This window comes from Ciona intestinalis, chromosome 8 (genome assembly GCF_000224145.3).
Source record: "Ciona intestinalis chromosome 8, KH, whole genome shotgun sequence".
NCBI lineage: Eukaryota > Metazoa > Chordata > Ascidiacea > Phlebobranchia > Cionidae > Ciona > Ciona intestinalis.
In genome coordinates, this window is record NC_020173.2 from 517,207 (window position 1) to 533,835 (window position 16,629).

At 35.4% G+C, this 16,629-nt stretch overlaps 4 protein-coding genes across 10 annotated transcripts; 1 reads left to right on the plus strand and 3 right to left on the minus strand.

Moving 5' to 3' along the window:
- The first annotated feature begins 1,071 nt into the window (after positions 1 to 1,071).
- Positions 1,072 to 5,125, plus strand: LOC100179596 (telomerase Cajal body protein 1). 5 transcript variants are annotated; one of them, XM_009860922.3, is made up of 4 exons: positions 1,110 to 1,149; positions 1,571 to 1,624; positions 2,636 to 3,441; positions 3,518 to 5,125. In XM_009860922.3, the coding sequence occupies exons 3-4, from the start codon at positions 2,654 to 2,656 to the stop codon at positions 4,194 to 4,196; spliced, it is 1,467 nt and encodes a 488-aa protein (XP_009859224.1). In that variant the 5' UTR covers positions 1,110 to 1,149; positions 1,571 to 1,624; positions 2,636 to 2,653; the 3' UTR covers positions 4,197 to 5,125. The 5 variants fall into 5 exon arrangements, with proteins under 5 accessions (XP_009859226.1, XP_009859224.1, XP_018668402.1 ...); XM_026835650.1 differs by lacking the exon at positions 1,110 to 1,149 and adding an exon at positions 1,282 to 1,324 and having other exon boundaries at positions 1,571 to 1,638; positions 2,633 to 3,441; XM_009860924.3 differs by lacking the exon at positions 1,571 to 1,624 and having other exon boundaries at positions 1,072 to 1,149.
- On the minus strand, positions 4,470 to 12,328 carry LOC100184289 (calcium homeostasis endoplasmic reticulum protein). 2 transcript variants are annotated; one of them, XM_002126273.4, is made up of 19 exons: positions 11,715 to 11,774; positions 11,286 to 11,456; positions 10,988 to 11,151; positions 10,564 to 10,776; positions 9,897 to 10,055; positions 9,586 to 9,690; positions 8,838 to 8,994; positions 8,405 to 8,529; positions 7,946 to 8,104; positions 7,624 to 7,708; positions 7,195 to 7,291; positions 6,836 to 7,100; positions 6,460 to 6,593; positions 6,013 to 6,114; positions 5,723 to 5,794; positions 5,596 to 5,667; positions 5,176 to 5,305; positions 4,667 to 4,802; positions 4,470 to 4,598 (listed from the first exon to the last, which is right to left on the minus strand). In XM_002126273.4, exons 1-19 carry the CDS (start codon positions 11,737 to 11,739, stop codon positions 4,585 to 4,587), a joined length of 2,385 nt encoding a protein of 794 aa, XP_002126309.1. In that variant the 5' UTR covers positions 11,740 to 11,774; the 3' UTR covers positions 4,470 to 4,584. The 2 variants fall into 2 exon arrangements, with proteins under 2 accessions (XP_002126309.1, XP_009859219.1); XM_009860917.3 differs by having other exon boundaries at positions 4,470 to 4,802; positions 11,715 to 12,328.
- LOC100181916 (denticleless protein homolog) lies at positions 11,776 to 14,754 on the minus strand. 2 transcript variants are annotated; one of them, XM_026835649.1, is made up of 2 exons: positions 13,023 to 14,754; positions 11,776 to 12,887 (listed from the first exon to the last, which is right to left on the minus strand). In XM_026835649.1, exons 1-2 carry the CDS (start codon positions 14,720 to 14,722, stop codon positions 12,734 to 12,736), a joined length of 1,854 nt encoding a protein of 617 aa, XP_026691450.1. In that variant the 5' UTR covers positions 14,723 to 14,754; the 3' UTR covers positions 11,776 to 12,733. The 2 variants fall into 2 exon arrangements, with proteins under 2 accessions (XP_026691450.1, XP_026691449.1); XM_026835648.1 differs by having other exon boundaries at positions 11,776 to 14,754.
- Positions 14,755 to 15,288: 534 nt separating this feature from the next.
- Positions 15,289 to 16,250, minus strand: LOC113474462 (cell wall protein DAN4-like). The gene is made up of 2 exons (XM_026835652.1): positions 15,583 to 16,250; positions 15,289 to 15,419 (listed from the first exon to the last, which is right to left on the minus strand). Exons 1-2 carry the CDS (start codon positions 16,200 to 16,202, stop codon positions 15,338 to 15,340), a joined length of 702 nt encoding a protein of 233 aa, XP_026691453.1. The 5' UTR covers positions 16,203 to 16,250; the 3' UTR covers positions 15,289 to 15,337.
- Positions 16,251 to 16,629: the final 379 nt, after the last annotated feature.

Sequence of the window (16,629 nt, forward strand, 5' to 3'; positions counted from 1 at the left end):
AGTAAATTGATATCGGCGTTTATAGATTGGAATTTCCGAGTTACAGAGCAGCAACAATTTATTGAGCACGGTAGTGGTCATATCGATCCTTTTTCGTCGAACAGTTGTTCTTGTTCTTGTTGAGCACGTCAGTGGTCATATAGATCCTTTTTCGTCGAACAGTTGTTCTTGTTCTTGTTGAGCACGTCAGTGGTCATATAGATCCTTTTTCGTCGGACATTTGTTCTTGCTGTTGTTTTTTCCGTGACTTTTTTCCGCACTTATCTCAATTCTTAATTCTGGCATTTTTCTTTATTCTCTTGATTGAAATCAAATCATAATATATATTTATAATTTTTAGAATGAATTTTCAGATTTAAAACCGCACGATAAGCGATTAATTAACGATTACTTTCCTCATGCACTTTACATAGCGGAAACACTGTCTGGGAGTTTGGCGGGGAACGACGGCACGTGCTGTGTATAAATACATTCTGCCTACTGCTCCACAGTCACCAATGGCGACTAGAACTCGTTTTGTTGGTTACTTCAGATTTGTTTTTGATCGAGCCCAGTCGACCGTTGTAGTAAAAGGATTAATTAATATAGCAGGGTGGGGGTAAATGGGACACCTTTTCATTATGTTTTCTCTTTTTATTTGGTAGTAAACAAAGAACATTTATTGAATTATAAAACCGTATCTTCACGACTTCCACAGACCGTTGTTAATTATTTAAAACACGATCAGGCTATTTGGATATTATGTGTTAAAGGTGTCCCATCTTCCCCGACCCTACTATCTTAAGCTAATTCGTTTAAAACGTGCTCATTCATTAGATCTGAGATCTCTTGTTGTTGTTGTCTTTTTCGCGACTTTTTTTCTTTAATCTCTTGATTGAAATCAACTCATAAAATAAATTTATAAATTTTAGACTAAATTTTTAGATTTAAAACCGCGCATAATTAGCGATTAATTAGCCTTTTTAGTGGCCATCTGGCCGACTCAATCGGGACTTCCCCTACAAAACTCCAAATAACATAGAAATCAGGATTTTCATTTTTGCCTCGCTGGCAATTTTGCGATCGAGTACCGGTATTGCACTGTTTATGTGTTTGTTTAGTCTGGTTAGTAAATCGTTTACATCATAGTTTGGACGTTAATTTGTCACGGTAAGTTAGTACACTTGCTTTCATACAAACAAATTTAGTTAATGCTAACAGCGGGCAATTGTACCAAGAACAGTTTACATCGTGAAATGAGGTTGGTACTTACTACTCAGCACTGTAGAGATTGAATATTGAACTACGGATTATTTAATGACCATAATTGGTTGTGTTGATAGCGGTAAGCATTAATTTATGACGAGTTCTTAAACAAAGCCACTTTAATAGAAGTAGAACGATATACCAATGTTTACATACTTTCACTTGATAACAGCACTAGCTGGCAAGTGAAATGTTTGACCACCTACATAGGTTGGTGCTGTTACTTAAGTTGTTAACATAGTTTTCGCGAAGACTGACATGTACCAATATTTATGCCTTGTACACTGTAAGTCATATTGTGTTCTCTATATAATCTATTACGCAGAGCAAACTCAAGAGAAGCATAGAAGTAGAGATGGTTTTCTATGCATAGCAACAAGTAATCGAACATGTGTTAGTTATTTCTCAAACAATAGTTAACTATAGTAGTATAATACCCAATGATATTTATGTACTACTATTCATAGGCGTTCAGTTAGGGGTTCCGAGGATGCCTTGTCACCCTAATTTTCAAAACAAGAGTGAGATAGTGTGTTTTGTCACCTCCAGTTTTACAGGTCACTACAGCTTTTAAGCTGCTGTTAAGTAGCCTATTTATACAAACAATCAGGCCCAAACCCTACTATATCCATACTATTCAATGAAGTTTATTTATGTTTTAAGCTGTGATTGTAAATGCATTTTAATTACGTCATCCCAGATTTTGTTAAAATGTGATTCACGATGCCAATTCTAAATCACCGTTTTGTTTTGTGCAATGGTAGAGTTCTTGGGTATTACCATGCAATAAGGGGGTTGTACCTGTTAATTTATTCAATACGTTGTAATCATACAATAACAGCATGTTTTACTTTTTGGTATATACAAATGAGTTTCATAGTGAACTATTTAATGCAAATAATTGTTTACATCTGTGAGCTGAACCAGGTCACCTGGATAAACATATAATGTGGCTTTGTAACCCGGCTTTGAAAATAGAGAATTACTTGTCATCTCAGTATTGCTGAATTGACACCTATGCCAACTTATATAAATGCTTCTTTATTTGTTATAGTATCCAACAGAGTCCGTATATAAACATGTTTAGACTCTGGTATCCAAAATACTAATAGCCTATATGTGCACGGTTAAGTAATAAATGTGTAATTAGCTAATATACACAAACATTTGATGTATTCTTTGCCGAACCTGTGTTTTTTCATTACAAATCGATTTTTTTTATATATAAAGCAGTGGCGTCGATTTTATAAAAATGTAGGGGTTGCGATATTAAAACAATATAGATTATTTAGTTTAAACCGTGCTCATCCATTAGATCTATGATCTCTTGTTCATTAAATAGTAGGCACATTCAGTTTACCCGCAGATTCCAAATATACCTTTGTAGCAGGTTGCTTCTACCTACGCTATGGATACAACAGTTTCTGATAAAACGAACCATTCAAAGGATTCTATAATAGAAACAATGGAAAAATCAACGGAACCCCAACCTGAACCTATCGGAATAGAAGAAACGCCATTGCAGTCCCCTTCAAATGACGGAAAAATTAATTCAGATGTTACTATGCAGTCCTATAACGAAATTACAATCATACCTAGCTTAACTACACTAAATGTCCCATTAGTAGAAGACCCAGCGTTACAGCCCGAACTGAACTTGATCAGTAATACTGAAATAGCATTGGACGATCCTGATACACAAATAAACAATTCGAATGGACAAGTTGACAACCAGCATGTCCCATGTCAGATTAAGGCAGAGAATCTAATGTGCAAAATGCTTGCAAAATCTATAGACTCTCCAAATGGGAATTATTTAAAGGGCTGCAAATGGTCTCCAGATGGCCTGTGTTTTCTTGTTAACAGCAATGACTGTTGTGTAAAACTATTCAACACACCTTCATTATGCATAAAACAAGAAAGGTTGAAAGATGAAGATAATTTAAAGCCATGCCTGAAAGCTGTTGAACCAGAAATAGTGTATGATTTTTGTTGGTGGCCACAAATGAATTCTGGGGACCCAGCAACTTGCTGTTTTGCCACGGCAGCAAAGGATCAACCTGTACATTTATGGGATGCCTTTACAGGAGAACTTCGGGCATCTTACATTGCTTTGAACTCGGTTGTGGAGATTCAGGCTGTTCATAGCCTTGCCTTTTGTCCAGATGGACAACAACTGCTTTGTGGTTGTAAAAGGTAACATATTGGTTATTGCACCTAACTAAAACAATAGTTCCGCACCTAACTCAATACACATTTTTTTATTTTACAGAGAGCTTGTTCTATTCTACACCGACCGCCCTGGCTCAGATTTTGAAAAATGGAGCACTTGTAGAAAGAACTCATCCAAGAAGCAAAATAACATTATATCCAGTGTTGAATTTGGACCAGATGGGACAGTGTTTGCATGTGGTTGTTATGATGGAACTGTTGGCCTATACAGTCCAATGAATGGAAATATGCTTGAACAATTCCAAGCACATAAACATGGTGTTACTGAAATTAGGTTTGCAACAGATGGAATTAAACTATATAGTGGTGCTCGCAATGAAGACTTATTGAAGTGTTGGGATATTCGATATTTAACACAACCAGTGTTTGAAGTTACAAGAAAAGTAACCACCAACCAACGCGTGTACTTTGATTTGGTCCAACAGCAGGGGCACAATGAAGAATTACTTGTTTCTGGGGGTACAGATGGAGTCGTAAGATTCTGGGACGTAACAAAAAGCTTTCCTGCACCTTGCCATACTTTTACTGCACATAATGATTGTGTGAATGGGTGTAGTGTTCACCCATATTTACCATTACTTCTTACTTCATCAGGACAAAGGAAATATCCGGAGCCACTTGAAAGTGATGATGAGTCAGAAGAACTGCTATCAATGCAGGGTATAGCAGAGGAAAATAATGTCAAAGTATGGTTGCTATCCAATGACCCACCCTTATGAACAAAACATTATAGAAAGCATACTGAATGAGATCCAAAGTTGCAAAAAGTCCAATGACTCAAAATGATTTCATATAAATTTCAACTTTTTTGTTGTTTCAAGATGTGGTCATAGTGGTCCCTTTAATTTAACTATGTTACTACATAGTGGACATAGCGGACATGTACTAAGTAAAGGAACCGTGGTCATAATAACGACTCCTACTCATATAACATATCTATACTCTCCTACTTTGATTGTACCCGAATTGATAACAAACATAAATCTCAGTTATAGAAACAGGGGCATGATTTATTTGGTTGCTTCAATAACTGAATTACAAAAGCACCAGAACATTTTTTTCCTTTTTCAGTGTGAAGGACATATCTCATGTATAATCGGATAATCTTCAAGTGCCTTTTTCTACAACAACAATAAAATTTTTTTCTTGTTAAGCATCATATACCAACACACAGTATACAAAGCCTTACCATCTCTTGCTCGTATTTTTGAAATGTAACCATAACTTCTGTTTTTACGATAGTTTTCATAAGGATCATTCATATCATTACCAAGGCCTTTGAACTGATCATATTTATCTCTTGTATCTCCAGCTTTAACAGGATCCTTGCAAAAATGTAATTGTGCAAATTTTTTACAACAATTTTTATCACTTGTGTTACAACTTGCAATCAAAGTTGCCAAACTTTTATTTCATAAATAACGGGTTTTAAAACTTGTCACTTCCAGCGAACTAATGAATATTGTTAATGTTTTCACAATTTTTGCGAGGGGTCGCAGATCATACCACTCAACACACATGACTTGTGCTTAGGCTTAGTTATAAAAACAAATTTTACCTGTTAAAAGATACAGTTGGTTTTATAGTTCCTAATTTATTGCAGGTTAAATAGAAATTAGTTCCAATAGTTATCTCAAACTATTCTCTTTCCAGCGATAAGGTACTAAAATAATTTAACTAAATAAATAAAGTTTTCACCTGTATCCCTTGCTCCGAAGATCCGAGTCCAGCACCACCCCACCCCATCCTCTTCATCATCTGCGCTCCTCTGTTATCTTCTCCCAACCTACCTTCAGCATTTGTTTGTTGGAAAGAGGTATTGCCAAAACTGGTAACATGCATGAAATATGAATTAAATAAGTGTAGCTGACATATCTCTACAATAAGGCTGAGCAAATAGTATATTGCAGAGGGATAAAGATCCAATACTGATCTAAACTCCAGGTCTCATGCCATGCAAGGTCCTCATCTTCATTGAACATACTGTATATACACTGTGAATTACACAGCAAGTTTAACAGTGAGATGAATAAGACAAGCTTGGTTAATTTTTTACTAGATTTTCTACTTAAATATTGCTGAACCAAAAAACAATGATATGTAAGTAACTACTATCACCTGGGTGGAGTTGGTGCACGTTCACGATCACGTGATCTTGATCTGCTTCGTGACCGTGAGGAGCTTCGGGATCTGCGATTACTCATTTTATGAATACATCTTTAAAATAGTAAAATAGATATCATACCTTGATGATGATCTTGAACGTGATCGTGAATATGAGCGTGACCGTGACCTTGAATACGAACGATCTCTTGATCTGTGAAACAGAATTATGATCTTTCATGTCTCAAACAAAATTCAACCTCAAAACCCATCTATCCTATCTGTAATGCACTCAAACCCCCAGTTAATACTGTGGTCTTGTCCAATATTTCATAAAAAGTCTTTATTTATATGATCCAAACCAACTGGCATTAAGCTTTCTTTAATAAATTTTACAATCAAAAAATACTTGAACATATAAAAGAAGATTACCTTGACTTTGACCGTGACCTTGTGTAACCTTCCTTTGCTTTCCGATTCGCTCGTACTTTTGCTCGGTAAAATTCAAATAATCCATTGTGTTCCCAACCATCACTATACAAAAGTTAAAACCACTTAGCATATGGCAGGAACACGTATATATATAGCAGATAACCAATGTATTAAAGAAAGATTTTGTCACTTGTGTTCCAGTAGACTGAAAACCAAATTTCAGCTTAGTTTATACTGGACCAGTGTACTGCACTAGAATTATATAAGAAGAAATAACTTTGCAAATAATGGCTGCTATTGAAATAAACAAACCATTCCAATGCTAACACAACTTACATAAATAACACAACTAAAATGCATATTAAAAAAATGCTATAGCTATATTTATACAATTTGAGAATGTGTAAGTTATATAAACATTAATAATACATAAAGATTATCACATACATGTTCCTTGGTCTTTCATGGGAGGGAGGACTGTAAAAAGCTTCAACTGCTGCCATCAACCTATCACTGGGAGGAATAGGAGGGGGAAGACGGATCATTGATGGGTCAAGCTCCTTGTATTCCATGTCTTCTAACTGAATGTTGGAAGATACAAGTCTTGACTCTTTATATAGTTTTGTAAAATATTTACAACAATAATACTTTAACTAGGAACAGAGTTTGTAAAATATATAACGAAACTTTGTGTGAAACTTCACATATGATAATAGTTTTCGCTGTTCGGTAATATATAAGTATATATTCCGTGACATTGTAAGATTAAATTATCCTGCTAGTTTCCACCTAAACAATAAAACAAGATATAAAAATGACTAACTTTAACAAGTGGAGCCATGAGTCCACATGGTAGATCATAATAAGGAGCTTGGGGGATTAGAGTTGGATCATCTTGCTCTATTGGACGAACTGGAGGTTTAGGAGGACCCTGGTTATTCCAAGGTCCATTGGGTCCTCTCATTTTACCCTCATTACCCCAGGTATCAGGGTGGTTATCCCAGTTGGGGTCTCGTCGAGGCTCTCCATGCCAGTCAGGTGGTGGACCCCTCATTCCAAACTCCATGTCCGGGTTCCTTGGTCTTGGACTGAAATGTATTAATTTCGATTTAAATGAACTGGCAGTGAAAAGAACTATTTTAGCTGAACTCGCTATACTCCAGAATATTCTATGTTACGTACCCTGGATCATTATCCATTCTTCTGTCATAATTATAATCATTGTCATTAAATTGCTCCCTTGGTCTCCATGGTGGATCAGCAAGCAGTGGCTTCTTTTCTAAAAGACAAACAACAAGGATACGGTGCAGTGTTACAATAGTAATGAACAAAGAAGTAACCTGTGTAACTTGACAACTGTGTATATCTCATATATTAATACTAAATAAGTTCAGTTACGGCCTATGCAACATTACTGATGCTTTATCTTGTTTCATTATATGGCTGACAATTTTTTATACAACCCATTAGTGGTCACTGGGTTGGAGCAATGATTTAGGTACCTTGTTTAAGAACACACATGTCCATAATAGTAACGGCATCATGTACTCAAACCAATATTCACTGTGATATGGTGTTGATAAAACATCCTATGTTTCCATTCCAACTAACCAGGATATCGCTGACCATTATGTGGAGGTTGGTTGTCATCCATACTCCTCTCACTGAAACGATTGTTCCTTGTATTTGATGAATGCTTGGATGACAAAAAAAGAAAATTACTCAATGTCCTTGGCTTATTTGGCAAACTTGCATCATTTTACCAAAACACAAAAACAGTTTATAAAAAATCCCCAAGATAGATTACATGACAGACACCTGATAGCTGATACAAATTGATAAAATAAAATATGAACTTTTTAAAAAAATAGGTAATTTAACCAACGCAAAACCAGATTTAAAAAAAACAACATTATTTTCAAGTTAAACATACTTGTTGTTTTTGATCATGCAGCCGATTCTTTTTATCTTGTAGTTGTTTTCTTAAATGAGCCTCATATTCATTATGTTGTTTCTTGTATTGTTCATATTGTTCATGAGTTAAAGTCTTTACTTTTTCAACTACATCCTTGTATTGGTCCAACATATCCGCCTGGTGTAAAACTTGATTAAACCGGTTATAACTGGATTCAAGAAAACATCAGAATATTTGTTGTGTAATGAGTTAACTCTCAATTCTTCTTGCATGTATGATATCACCCATTGGTAATAAAACTTCGGAATAATCATTTATTGTGATATAAAGCAACATTTGATGACAGTTGTAAATAGTCTAAGGCAGTGGTTTTAAAACTTTTTGTTGTATGGTCCAAACATTTGTGTAATAACAGTTCATGGCCCACAGTTTGAGAAACACTGTCTAATTCGTTAAGAATTTATTAACATATTTTACCTTAAATTCTTGCACAGCTTCTGCATAGTTTTCCAGCTTATGCATTGTATCTTTATTGAAATATTTGAATTTGTTCCACAAGCCAAGCAATTTGCTGAGTCGTGACTGATTATCCGGATCAGCGCCTGTGATATGACACAGCAAAAATATTTAATAAATCAATTTTACTGTGTTTTAATTAAAGTCGATAACAACATTTTTGACAGTCAAAAGTTTTTAGGGGCCTCTTTTTTTACCCATACCCACTCTTCAACACTTCACCTCAATGTAAGTGTAATGGAAAATACTTAAATTCATGTGCGCGCGTAAATACTAGTTTAAGTCTTTAAGATACTTTAAAAACAGCTATTTAACATAATATAAAAGTGTAACTTTGCTATTAATATTCCCTAGCCTATTTTAATTTAAAGAAAGATATTCCATCTATACTTACATGACTGTGTTGTGCAGAATAAAGGAACAATAACTGATTCCAAGGAATTTGCGAGATGTGTCAGGTTCTTGCGTGAAGCGTGGTGTAATACATCGTTGATTAAATAAATAATATGAAGTTGAATGTTGAACATAGAAGCATCAGCCACCTTTTTACCCTGTAAGGTAGAATCATGCAGTTCCTAACGTAATGTCATGATCTAAACTTGGTTAACTCTACAGAGTATCACATCAGTACTGGCAGGTAGTATGCATACAATAACAGATTATTTAAGTTTCTATTTGGAAATAAAGGACAATTCAAGCGCCTGAAAATTTACAAACTGCTGTTCTAAATTAATGGTTGTTCTGGTATGCTCATCACTACGGATAATTTGATATATATTATTTATTTCAGCAGTACATGTAAGATTTGGTCTATATTAATACTTTAAATTAGATTGAGAATTGCAACAAACTTCGGTTGAGTGAGTTGTCTGAAAATGATTATTTAAAACACAAGCATTGAACTGTGTTTTTTTTGTAAGTTGTATTTCTTTTGTAGAGGCACATTTAAAAATATAATATTAAGTTTTCAAGTGGTACACAATCATTCAGAAGTTAAGAACCTTCCACAAAGTAACATACATGGTAACTCGTAAGCTGGCACGCGGTGTTAAACCCGTGTGATAACGACTGTCGTTTTCCAGCCACGCGAGGATAAAGTAAGTTACATTCATTACATTCAAGAACCAATGCTTTAAACAAACCTTTAATTTTCTTTCAGCTTCCAGTATTCTCCACAGCAGTTGTTTTGCAACAACTTGACATTTTTCTTCAGTCACACCATTGTTTAGAATCCAGGTTTTACCGGCCTAAAACATAGGATATATTTATAAGAATTATTAACACTAAAATATGTACACATAAAGCAGAAGTTCTTTTAGTGTTGGTCAGTTACTAGAGTGTAAACTGTTAATGCTTAATTTATTTCTCGTATTTAATGATGTATTGGACTATTAAGGGTTAAGCGCTAAAAGATAAGCACAACACGATAAACAGAGGTGATTCAAAATCATACTGAAATTGAGTCTTTGGTGCATGAATCAATTATAGGTTGAAGTATTTCATCCATAGCATCAAGTGAGATGTTAACGTCCCTTGCTGTGTTTCTACGATCATTATCTTGCGCATCGTACACAGCTTGCTCGATCTTTTCACTTTGTTTGTTCATTAACACCTGAAAACACAATATAAAGTATTTCTATGATAAAAACAGCAAACTTTTATGCAGATGTTAATTGCAGTGTTGTGTTTTCTTTATGGATTTTTGGGTAACTTCTGTTTGCGTAATCCAGAAATCTTTTCTGATTAAAGAATTAGGCTTATGATAGGGATGAGAATGAAGTTTATTCAAAGAGACTGAAAACGTCTATAGTGGGGTCTGGGGGCTGCCAAATATGTCGCACATAAGGGATAAACTATGACGCACAAGAATAAAACACGACGATGACCGTTTTGAAAGGAAAAAATCAGAAATCTGCAGAAGATTCATATCCCTTTTTTGGATATGGTTTTCTTTTGCTACAAATTCTTACTACGAGCTAACAAAAAAGAGTAAAAGTGGAGTACTGGTGTTTAAAAACATTGAGGAGCTCTAGTTTATTATATCATATTCATATATATATATTGTTTGTTTCCCACCGAATATTTCTGTTACAATACCAACTTACAAACTGTTCCCTCACCTCATGTTGTTGTTTCAAATTATTCTCGCTGTCTTTCACTTTCTTCTCCACATCTTCCTCTTCCTTATTAATCTCTTCCTCAAGTTTCCCAAGTTCCGGGGTCATGAGTGTTGGTTGGTTGGGGTTACTTGGGGTAGGGTGGCGGGGTTGATTAGGCATGTTGTTGTGTGGCATGTATGGTGGCCTTTGTTGTTGCTGCCATGGTGGGACATTCTGAAATTGAAGAAATTATAAACAAACTGAAAGCACCTAAATTCTCGTTATATTAACTGATGGGCCAACTCTAGCCAAAATTTCCCGGCCCTTAACATGCCTTGCTGTGGGAGCCCACTCATATAGGAACAGAATGTTTATAATAAGCAAAACAAATTTTCTAGAAAGCTTAGGCCTTAGATGATGTATTTATTTATGTGCCCTTGCTCACCATTGGTGGTTGTGAAGATCTTGGAGGCATCTGTGGTGAACCTCCCTGGTATTGGGAGAATCCTCCTTGTTGTTGCTGCCATGGTGCGTTCTGAAGTGATTGCTTGACCATTTGGTCCTGGACAACTTGCTGGGTGTTCATCTTCATACGCTGCATGTTCATGACTGAGAAATAGAGAACATAACTTTTATGTGCACAAGTTTTGACCATAAAATAATTAAACCAGTTAAGATACCATAATTATACAACCTTAGCCATAAACCAAAATTATCCACAAATCCAAACTAAAATAACATACTTTGTTGTTCAGTAGAGAGTTGATATTGATAATATCCATAATGCTCCCCACCAAATAGAAAGCTAAACTTTGGATTATTCCTTTGTTTAGATTTGGTCATGTTCTCAAATTCAACTCCATTTCTTGCCACAAAATTAGCGAGTTTATCTATGATGTTTTTCACCTCAGGCTCTGTAGACAAAACAACCATATTTTACACAAACAAGTATAAACATATATGGGATAATACGAAAACAGACAGCACTGTTTTAGTGTTTTGGCTACGAACAATATAACATGTAGTATGTACCGTAGGTCATCTGGTCTCTAAGATAAACAGAAATTTAACAAAGTTTATTTAACACACCAGTAAGGGCAATTGAACACATTTATAGCAAAGGTTTTGTCATTATTTTAAATGTTATAATAAATCTCCAGGAATCAACTTACCATCTGGGGGTTTCGGAATGTCCATTTTCACTCAAAATTTGTTACACAATCTTACAACTTCTATAAATTTAGAAAGATGTTATGTTACAATTTAAAAATTTACTGGGAGTTTAACATTTTTGTAAAACAAAATTTCATATTTATTGCACCAAATACTTTCAGATAAGTTTATCTCGATTAAAAGCAAAATGAACAACAAACATAATATGCTATCCTCCATGCAAGGTTGAAATAAAGGTGAGCGTATCATTTTGTTCCAACTTGTAATCCAACTGTCCCATTAACAACCAGTCTGTGTCATTTATCAGAACAATAATTCCCGGTCTTATCGTTTCTCCTTGAAGGAACAACTCTGGGCGTTCTTGCAGTAGATTGTCTTTTATCCATTGCAGTAGTTCCTTAACGCTGCAATCTAGTTTTTCCAATTGAACAGTTTGTTTTTTTACATTCCCAAAAAGAAGTTCAGCACCTCCACTGAATTCAAGGTTGATGGTTAACACCATTACACGGTTCCTTCAATCTCTTACGTGAGGAATTGCCCACAATAACTTACATTTATGCCTAAATGTTCCAACTTTACTTTATCAAGTTAATATCTGTACCTAAAAATTATACAAAGCTGAAGTAAAAACGGTAAACGTTTTAAAAACACATGACATGTCTTTACGAAATACATGTTGAAAAATATTTTTTTAAACCGTGGTTTTGTATGGCAGTGCTCCACTTTATTATGGCACCAGTGCACCAATTGCCAGAGTTAGTGCTAATTGTAAATTTGTAATTAATCTAGAAAAAAAATAAAATGCACAAATATAAAAGTAATGTAAAAGGTAAATAACACGATGTTCACATACTGGGCAGTTTAATGGTCTGGCAGTATACAAGCAAATTTGCAAATTGATTACACCAATACACCATTATACAAAATGAAAAAATTCTAAATTTGGTACAATGTTCCGATTGCATTTATTCCGATTGAATGTTTCAGTTCAAGAAAAGTGAGAAGTCAAGAAATTAGTTCATAAATTTAAAGAAAAGTATGATTGTATTGATCTACGTCTTTTGCAAGGGTTACTATTAATATCGCTGCTATTGCTTGAAGAAGAAAGTCCTGAACTTTTATGTTGCTTTGATCGACTCTGGTTTGGAGAATTAGTTTTATTGGCAAGTTTCCTTTTACTTAACTCAGCAATCCAGTTGCTAGTTTTACTTGGTGTAGCGCTGCTATTGCTTGAAGAAGAAAGTCCTGAACTTTTATGTTGCTTTGATCGACTCTGGTTTGGAGAATTAGTTTTATTGGCAAGTTTCCTTTTACTTAACTCAGCAATCCAGTTGCTAGTTTTACTTGGTGTAGCATCAGTTTTGACAATTGGTTTAATTAGTAAAGTATCGGTAGGTGGAGTTCCTAATGCATCATTCTTACATACTGGTAAAGTAGGAGGCAACACCCAGCCATCATTTTCTTTATTATCATTTGACTGTTGATATTTTTCTTCAAGTTTTTTCACAGCTTTGGTCTTGCTTGTAAGAGCTGCACTGTGTGCAAGCCAGTGTTTAATAGAAGTTGGCGTTTTCCGTTTTTCTTCAGTTTTTGATGGGACATTTTCACTGTTTAATAGTAACTGAGACTTTTGAACACTAAGTACAGGTTGAAGCACACAAGTTTTTTCATTTGCAAAACTCTTCTGCACAGGGCTCATAGCAGTTTGTTTATTGATTTTCTCCACAACAACAGATTCGCAGAATCCTTCCACAACTGCATTTGTATTAGCACATGGTGAAACAGGGACATTCCATACACGAAACGAGCAATCATCTGAACAGGTTACAACTTTCCTCCAATCAGAAGGACACCAGGAAACAGCAGTTACTTGCTCCATGCCTGCACTTTTCAGACAAAACCTTGGTTGGACATCATTGGTTTTAGAGCCACTAATGTTCCAGATGAAAGCCATTTCATCATCACATCCACTCAGAAGAAAATTGTTATCTGGACTAAGCTTGATTCGAACAAAAAATGAAGAGCTATGGTGACCTGTATATTTTTTCACTGGCAATCTGCTACCAGATGAAACAAACTCCATTAAGTCATATTCATAAATAGTATTGTCAGTACATGATGCAAATAACTTGGTTCGAGTTGAATCCAATGTTAGACACGTATACCCTCTTCTACGACTGCTCATACCACTATATTGTATAGATTCTTTAGGCAATGAGCATGATTTACCCTTAACTGATTTTAACGGCACAGTTTTTCGAATATCCCATAGTTTTATTGTACCATCCATTGCACCTGCTGTTATCACAGTATTTAGGTCTTGAAAACAAACACTTGAAACCGTTTGACGAGAGTCCAATAAGAGCTGATTGTTATAGTCTGTTTTACGTCTCCTTTTTCTTTGTGGAGTTAAAGCATCATGAATTGCATGAGCATCTTGTATTCTTAACACTGGTTGGTTCGTGTTACTAATTCTGCAATCCCACACAAGTGCATTTCCATCTCTTGATCCAGACACAAAAAGGTTTGTATTGTCTTTAGATAGACTTATCGACTTGACGCTGCAACTATGACCTGTAAACGTTTGCAATCTTTCCTGAGGACGTAAAACATCCCACAACACAGCAGTCAGGTCACCGGACGCAGTAACAAACTGATTACTTTGATGAAACCAAGCCACATCAAATACAGCATTTTTATGGGACTGCCATTGATCTATTAGTCCTGTATTACGCCCAGAAGTTCCATGAAATGTGTCAATCACATGCACATAACCATCTTCATCAACTACAAGGCATATATCTTCCCTTCCAGGAACTGTACAGAAGTCACAAGCAAATGGGGGTGTCCTGACTCCCATGGGATCAGTAAGTGTAAACTTATTGTCCGGCATACACTTTAAACTCTTTAACCACTTTTCTTTTAGTAAAACTTCAACATTACTTGAGTTAGAAAACGAAGCATGACCCTTTCCAAACAGCGACCGTTGATTCAGATAATGTAACATATTATATTAAACACGACACTTAACAAACACAATGGCTTTAGAAAATTCATAAAATTTGGTTACCAATTTCAATAAACCGACCAAGGATACTTTAATCTAACGTTTCTCGACTTTTCTTATGATATTTGCCTTCTTAGACTGACATGGACATAAAACTATGTCAACTGTACACAAACACACGTAAACACAATCGTTTTAACTATTATTAATATTTTTATTCTGATTTTTTTAAACAATTTTGCTAAAGTAAACTGCGCATTGAAGAAAATCCACGATTTTTGGCGGCTTTTCGTGTTGCAAATGTTGTTTCTATGCTATAACGCTCGTAAATAAAAAGCAGAATCTTATTGGGGCGTGCTAATACCCAAGTCCCAGAGTCATCTTTGCTAATAACCAGCCACCCTACCGTAGTATACAAATGACACGCTATGTTATCCACTCACAGGTACCAAATAAGTTATACAGATTTTTCATATAAAGCAACAAAAAGAAAAGTACTTTTAAAACGTCCGCTATTTTTAATGGAAGCGCGGTATGGAATGTACAACTGGGTAAACGATAAAGCACTAAGATAAACATTGCACTTAATTCTACAGCATTAAGATGTTCACTGGTTTAAAGGCCACCATTGCCCTTGCTCTGCTTTTCGAAAGCGTTAAATGTCTCTGTCCATCGCTCCATGTATATCTGCCAGTTACTGCAAAATTTGCATTATTGTTATATATAATAATAAAAATATGCATGTGTGGAAAACGGCCTGCTTTAATATAGGGTGTTCAAACTTCGGACATTTCGTAATTAAAAAAGTTCTAGTACTTTTGTGGAACCCTTTTACATACACATACCCAAAACACAAATACCTGAAACTAGCTTTCCAAGCCGCCAACTCCTTTAACAAGTCCCCGCAAGATGTATCTGCTGTGGTCGGCTCGACCTCCATGCTTGTAGAAGTCGTTTCTATACTTGGCGGTTCTGTCAGTCTTGCTTCCAGTAACATCTCTTTGGTTCCAGTTGCGAGATCGAGACTCTCTACGGCTAGTGTTTCTTGAATTAAACGATCCGAGGCGTTTATTTGAATAGCTGCCATCGATTTTGAGATTTCTTTTTCCGATGTAGAAGTTTCATCGTTGGGTAAAAAAACTTGCGATATTTCTGGATAAGAGGCGATTTTAGTAATTGAATCTTCATTTTTAATGCTTGCTCTTTTTGTAACTGGAACACTTGTTGTTGATGATGAAGTAGTTTGATTTATGGTAGTCGTTGGGGTTGTCGCTATAGTTGCTGTAGTCGTTGATCTTGTTTCTTCAGTTGCTGGAGTTGTTGTCGTTATTGCTTTAGTTTTTGTAGACGTTGATTTTGATTCTTTTGTTGTTGTTTCTGTTTTCGTTGGTACTGTTGCTTTAATTGTTGTTGTAGTCGTTGGTGTTATTTCTTTTGTTGTGGTAGGCGTTGGTGTTGTTTCTTTTGTTGTTGTAGTCATTGGTGTTGTTTCTTTTGTTGTTGTAGTCGTTGGTGTTGTTTCTTTTGTTGTTGTAGTCGTTGGTGTTGTTTCTTTTGTTGTTGTTGTAGTAATTGGTGTTGTTTCTTTTGTTGTTGTAGTCGTTGGTGTTGTTTCTTTTGTTGTTGTTGTAGTAATTGGTGTTGTTTCTTTTGTTGTTGTAGTTGTTGGTGTTGTTTCTTTTGTTGTTGTAGTCGTTGGTGTTATTTCTTTTGTTGTGGTAGGCGTTGGTGTTGTTTCTTTTGTTGTTGTAGTCATTGGTGTTGTTTCTTTTGTTGTAGTAGTCGTTGGTGTTGTTTCTTTTGTTGTTGTAGTCGTTGGTGTTGTTTCTTTTGTTGTAGTAATTGGTGTTGTTTCTTTTGTTGTTGTAGTTGTTGGTGTTGTTTCTTTTGTTGTTGTAGTCGTTGTG

Coding starts and splice junctions, on each gene's coding strand:
- LOC100179596 (XM_026835650.1), top strand. CDS start 1,297: ATGACCATAATTGGTTGTGTTGATAGCG. Junction 1,639..2,632: donor CAACAAGTAATCGAACATGT/GTTAGTTATTTC, acceptor ATACCTTTGTAG/CAGGTTGCTTCTACCTACGC. Junction 3,442..3,517: donor CTGCTTTGTGGTTGTAAAAG/GTAACATATTGG, acceptor TTTATTTTACAG/AGAGCTTGTTCTATTCTACA.
- LOC113474462 (XM_026835652.1), bottom strand. CDS start 16,202: ATGACTACAACAACAAAAGAAACAACACCAACGCCTACCACAACAAAA. Junction 15,420..15,582: donor GCTTGGAAAGCTAGTTTCAG/GTATTTGTGTTT, acceptor CAAATTTTGCAG/TAACTGGCAGATATACATGG.
- LOC100181916 (XM_026835648.1), bottom strand. CDS start 14,722: ATGTTACATTATCTGAATCAACGGTCGCTGTTTGGAAAGGGTCATGCT.
- LOC100184289 (XM_009860917.3), bottom strand. CDS start 11,739: ATGGACATTCCGAAACCCCCAGATG. Junction 8,530..8,837: donor ATTCTGCACAACACAGTCAT/GTAAGTATAGAT, acceptor GTCATATCACAG/GCGCTGATCCGGATAATCAG. Junction 5,306..5,595: donor CGTGCACCAACTCCACCCAG/GTGATAGTAGTT, acceptor GCATGTTACCAG/TTTTGGCAATACCTCTTTCC.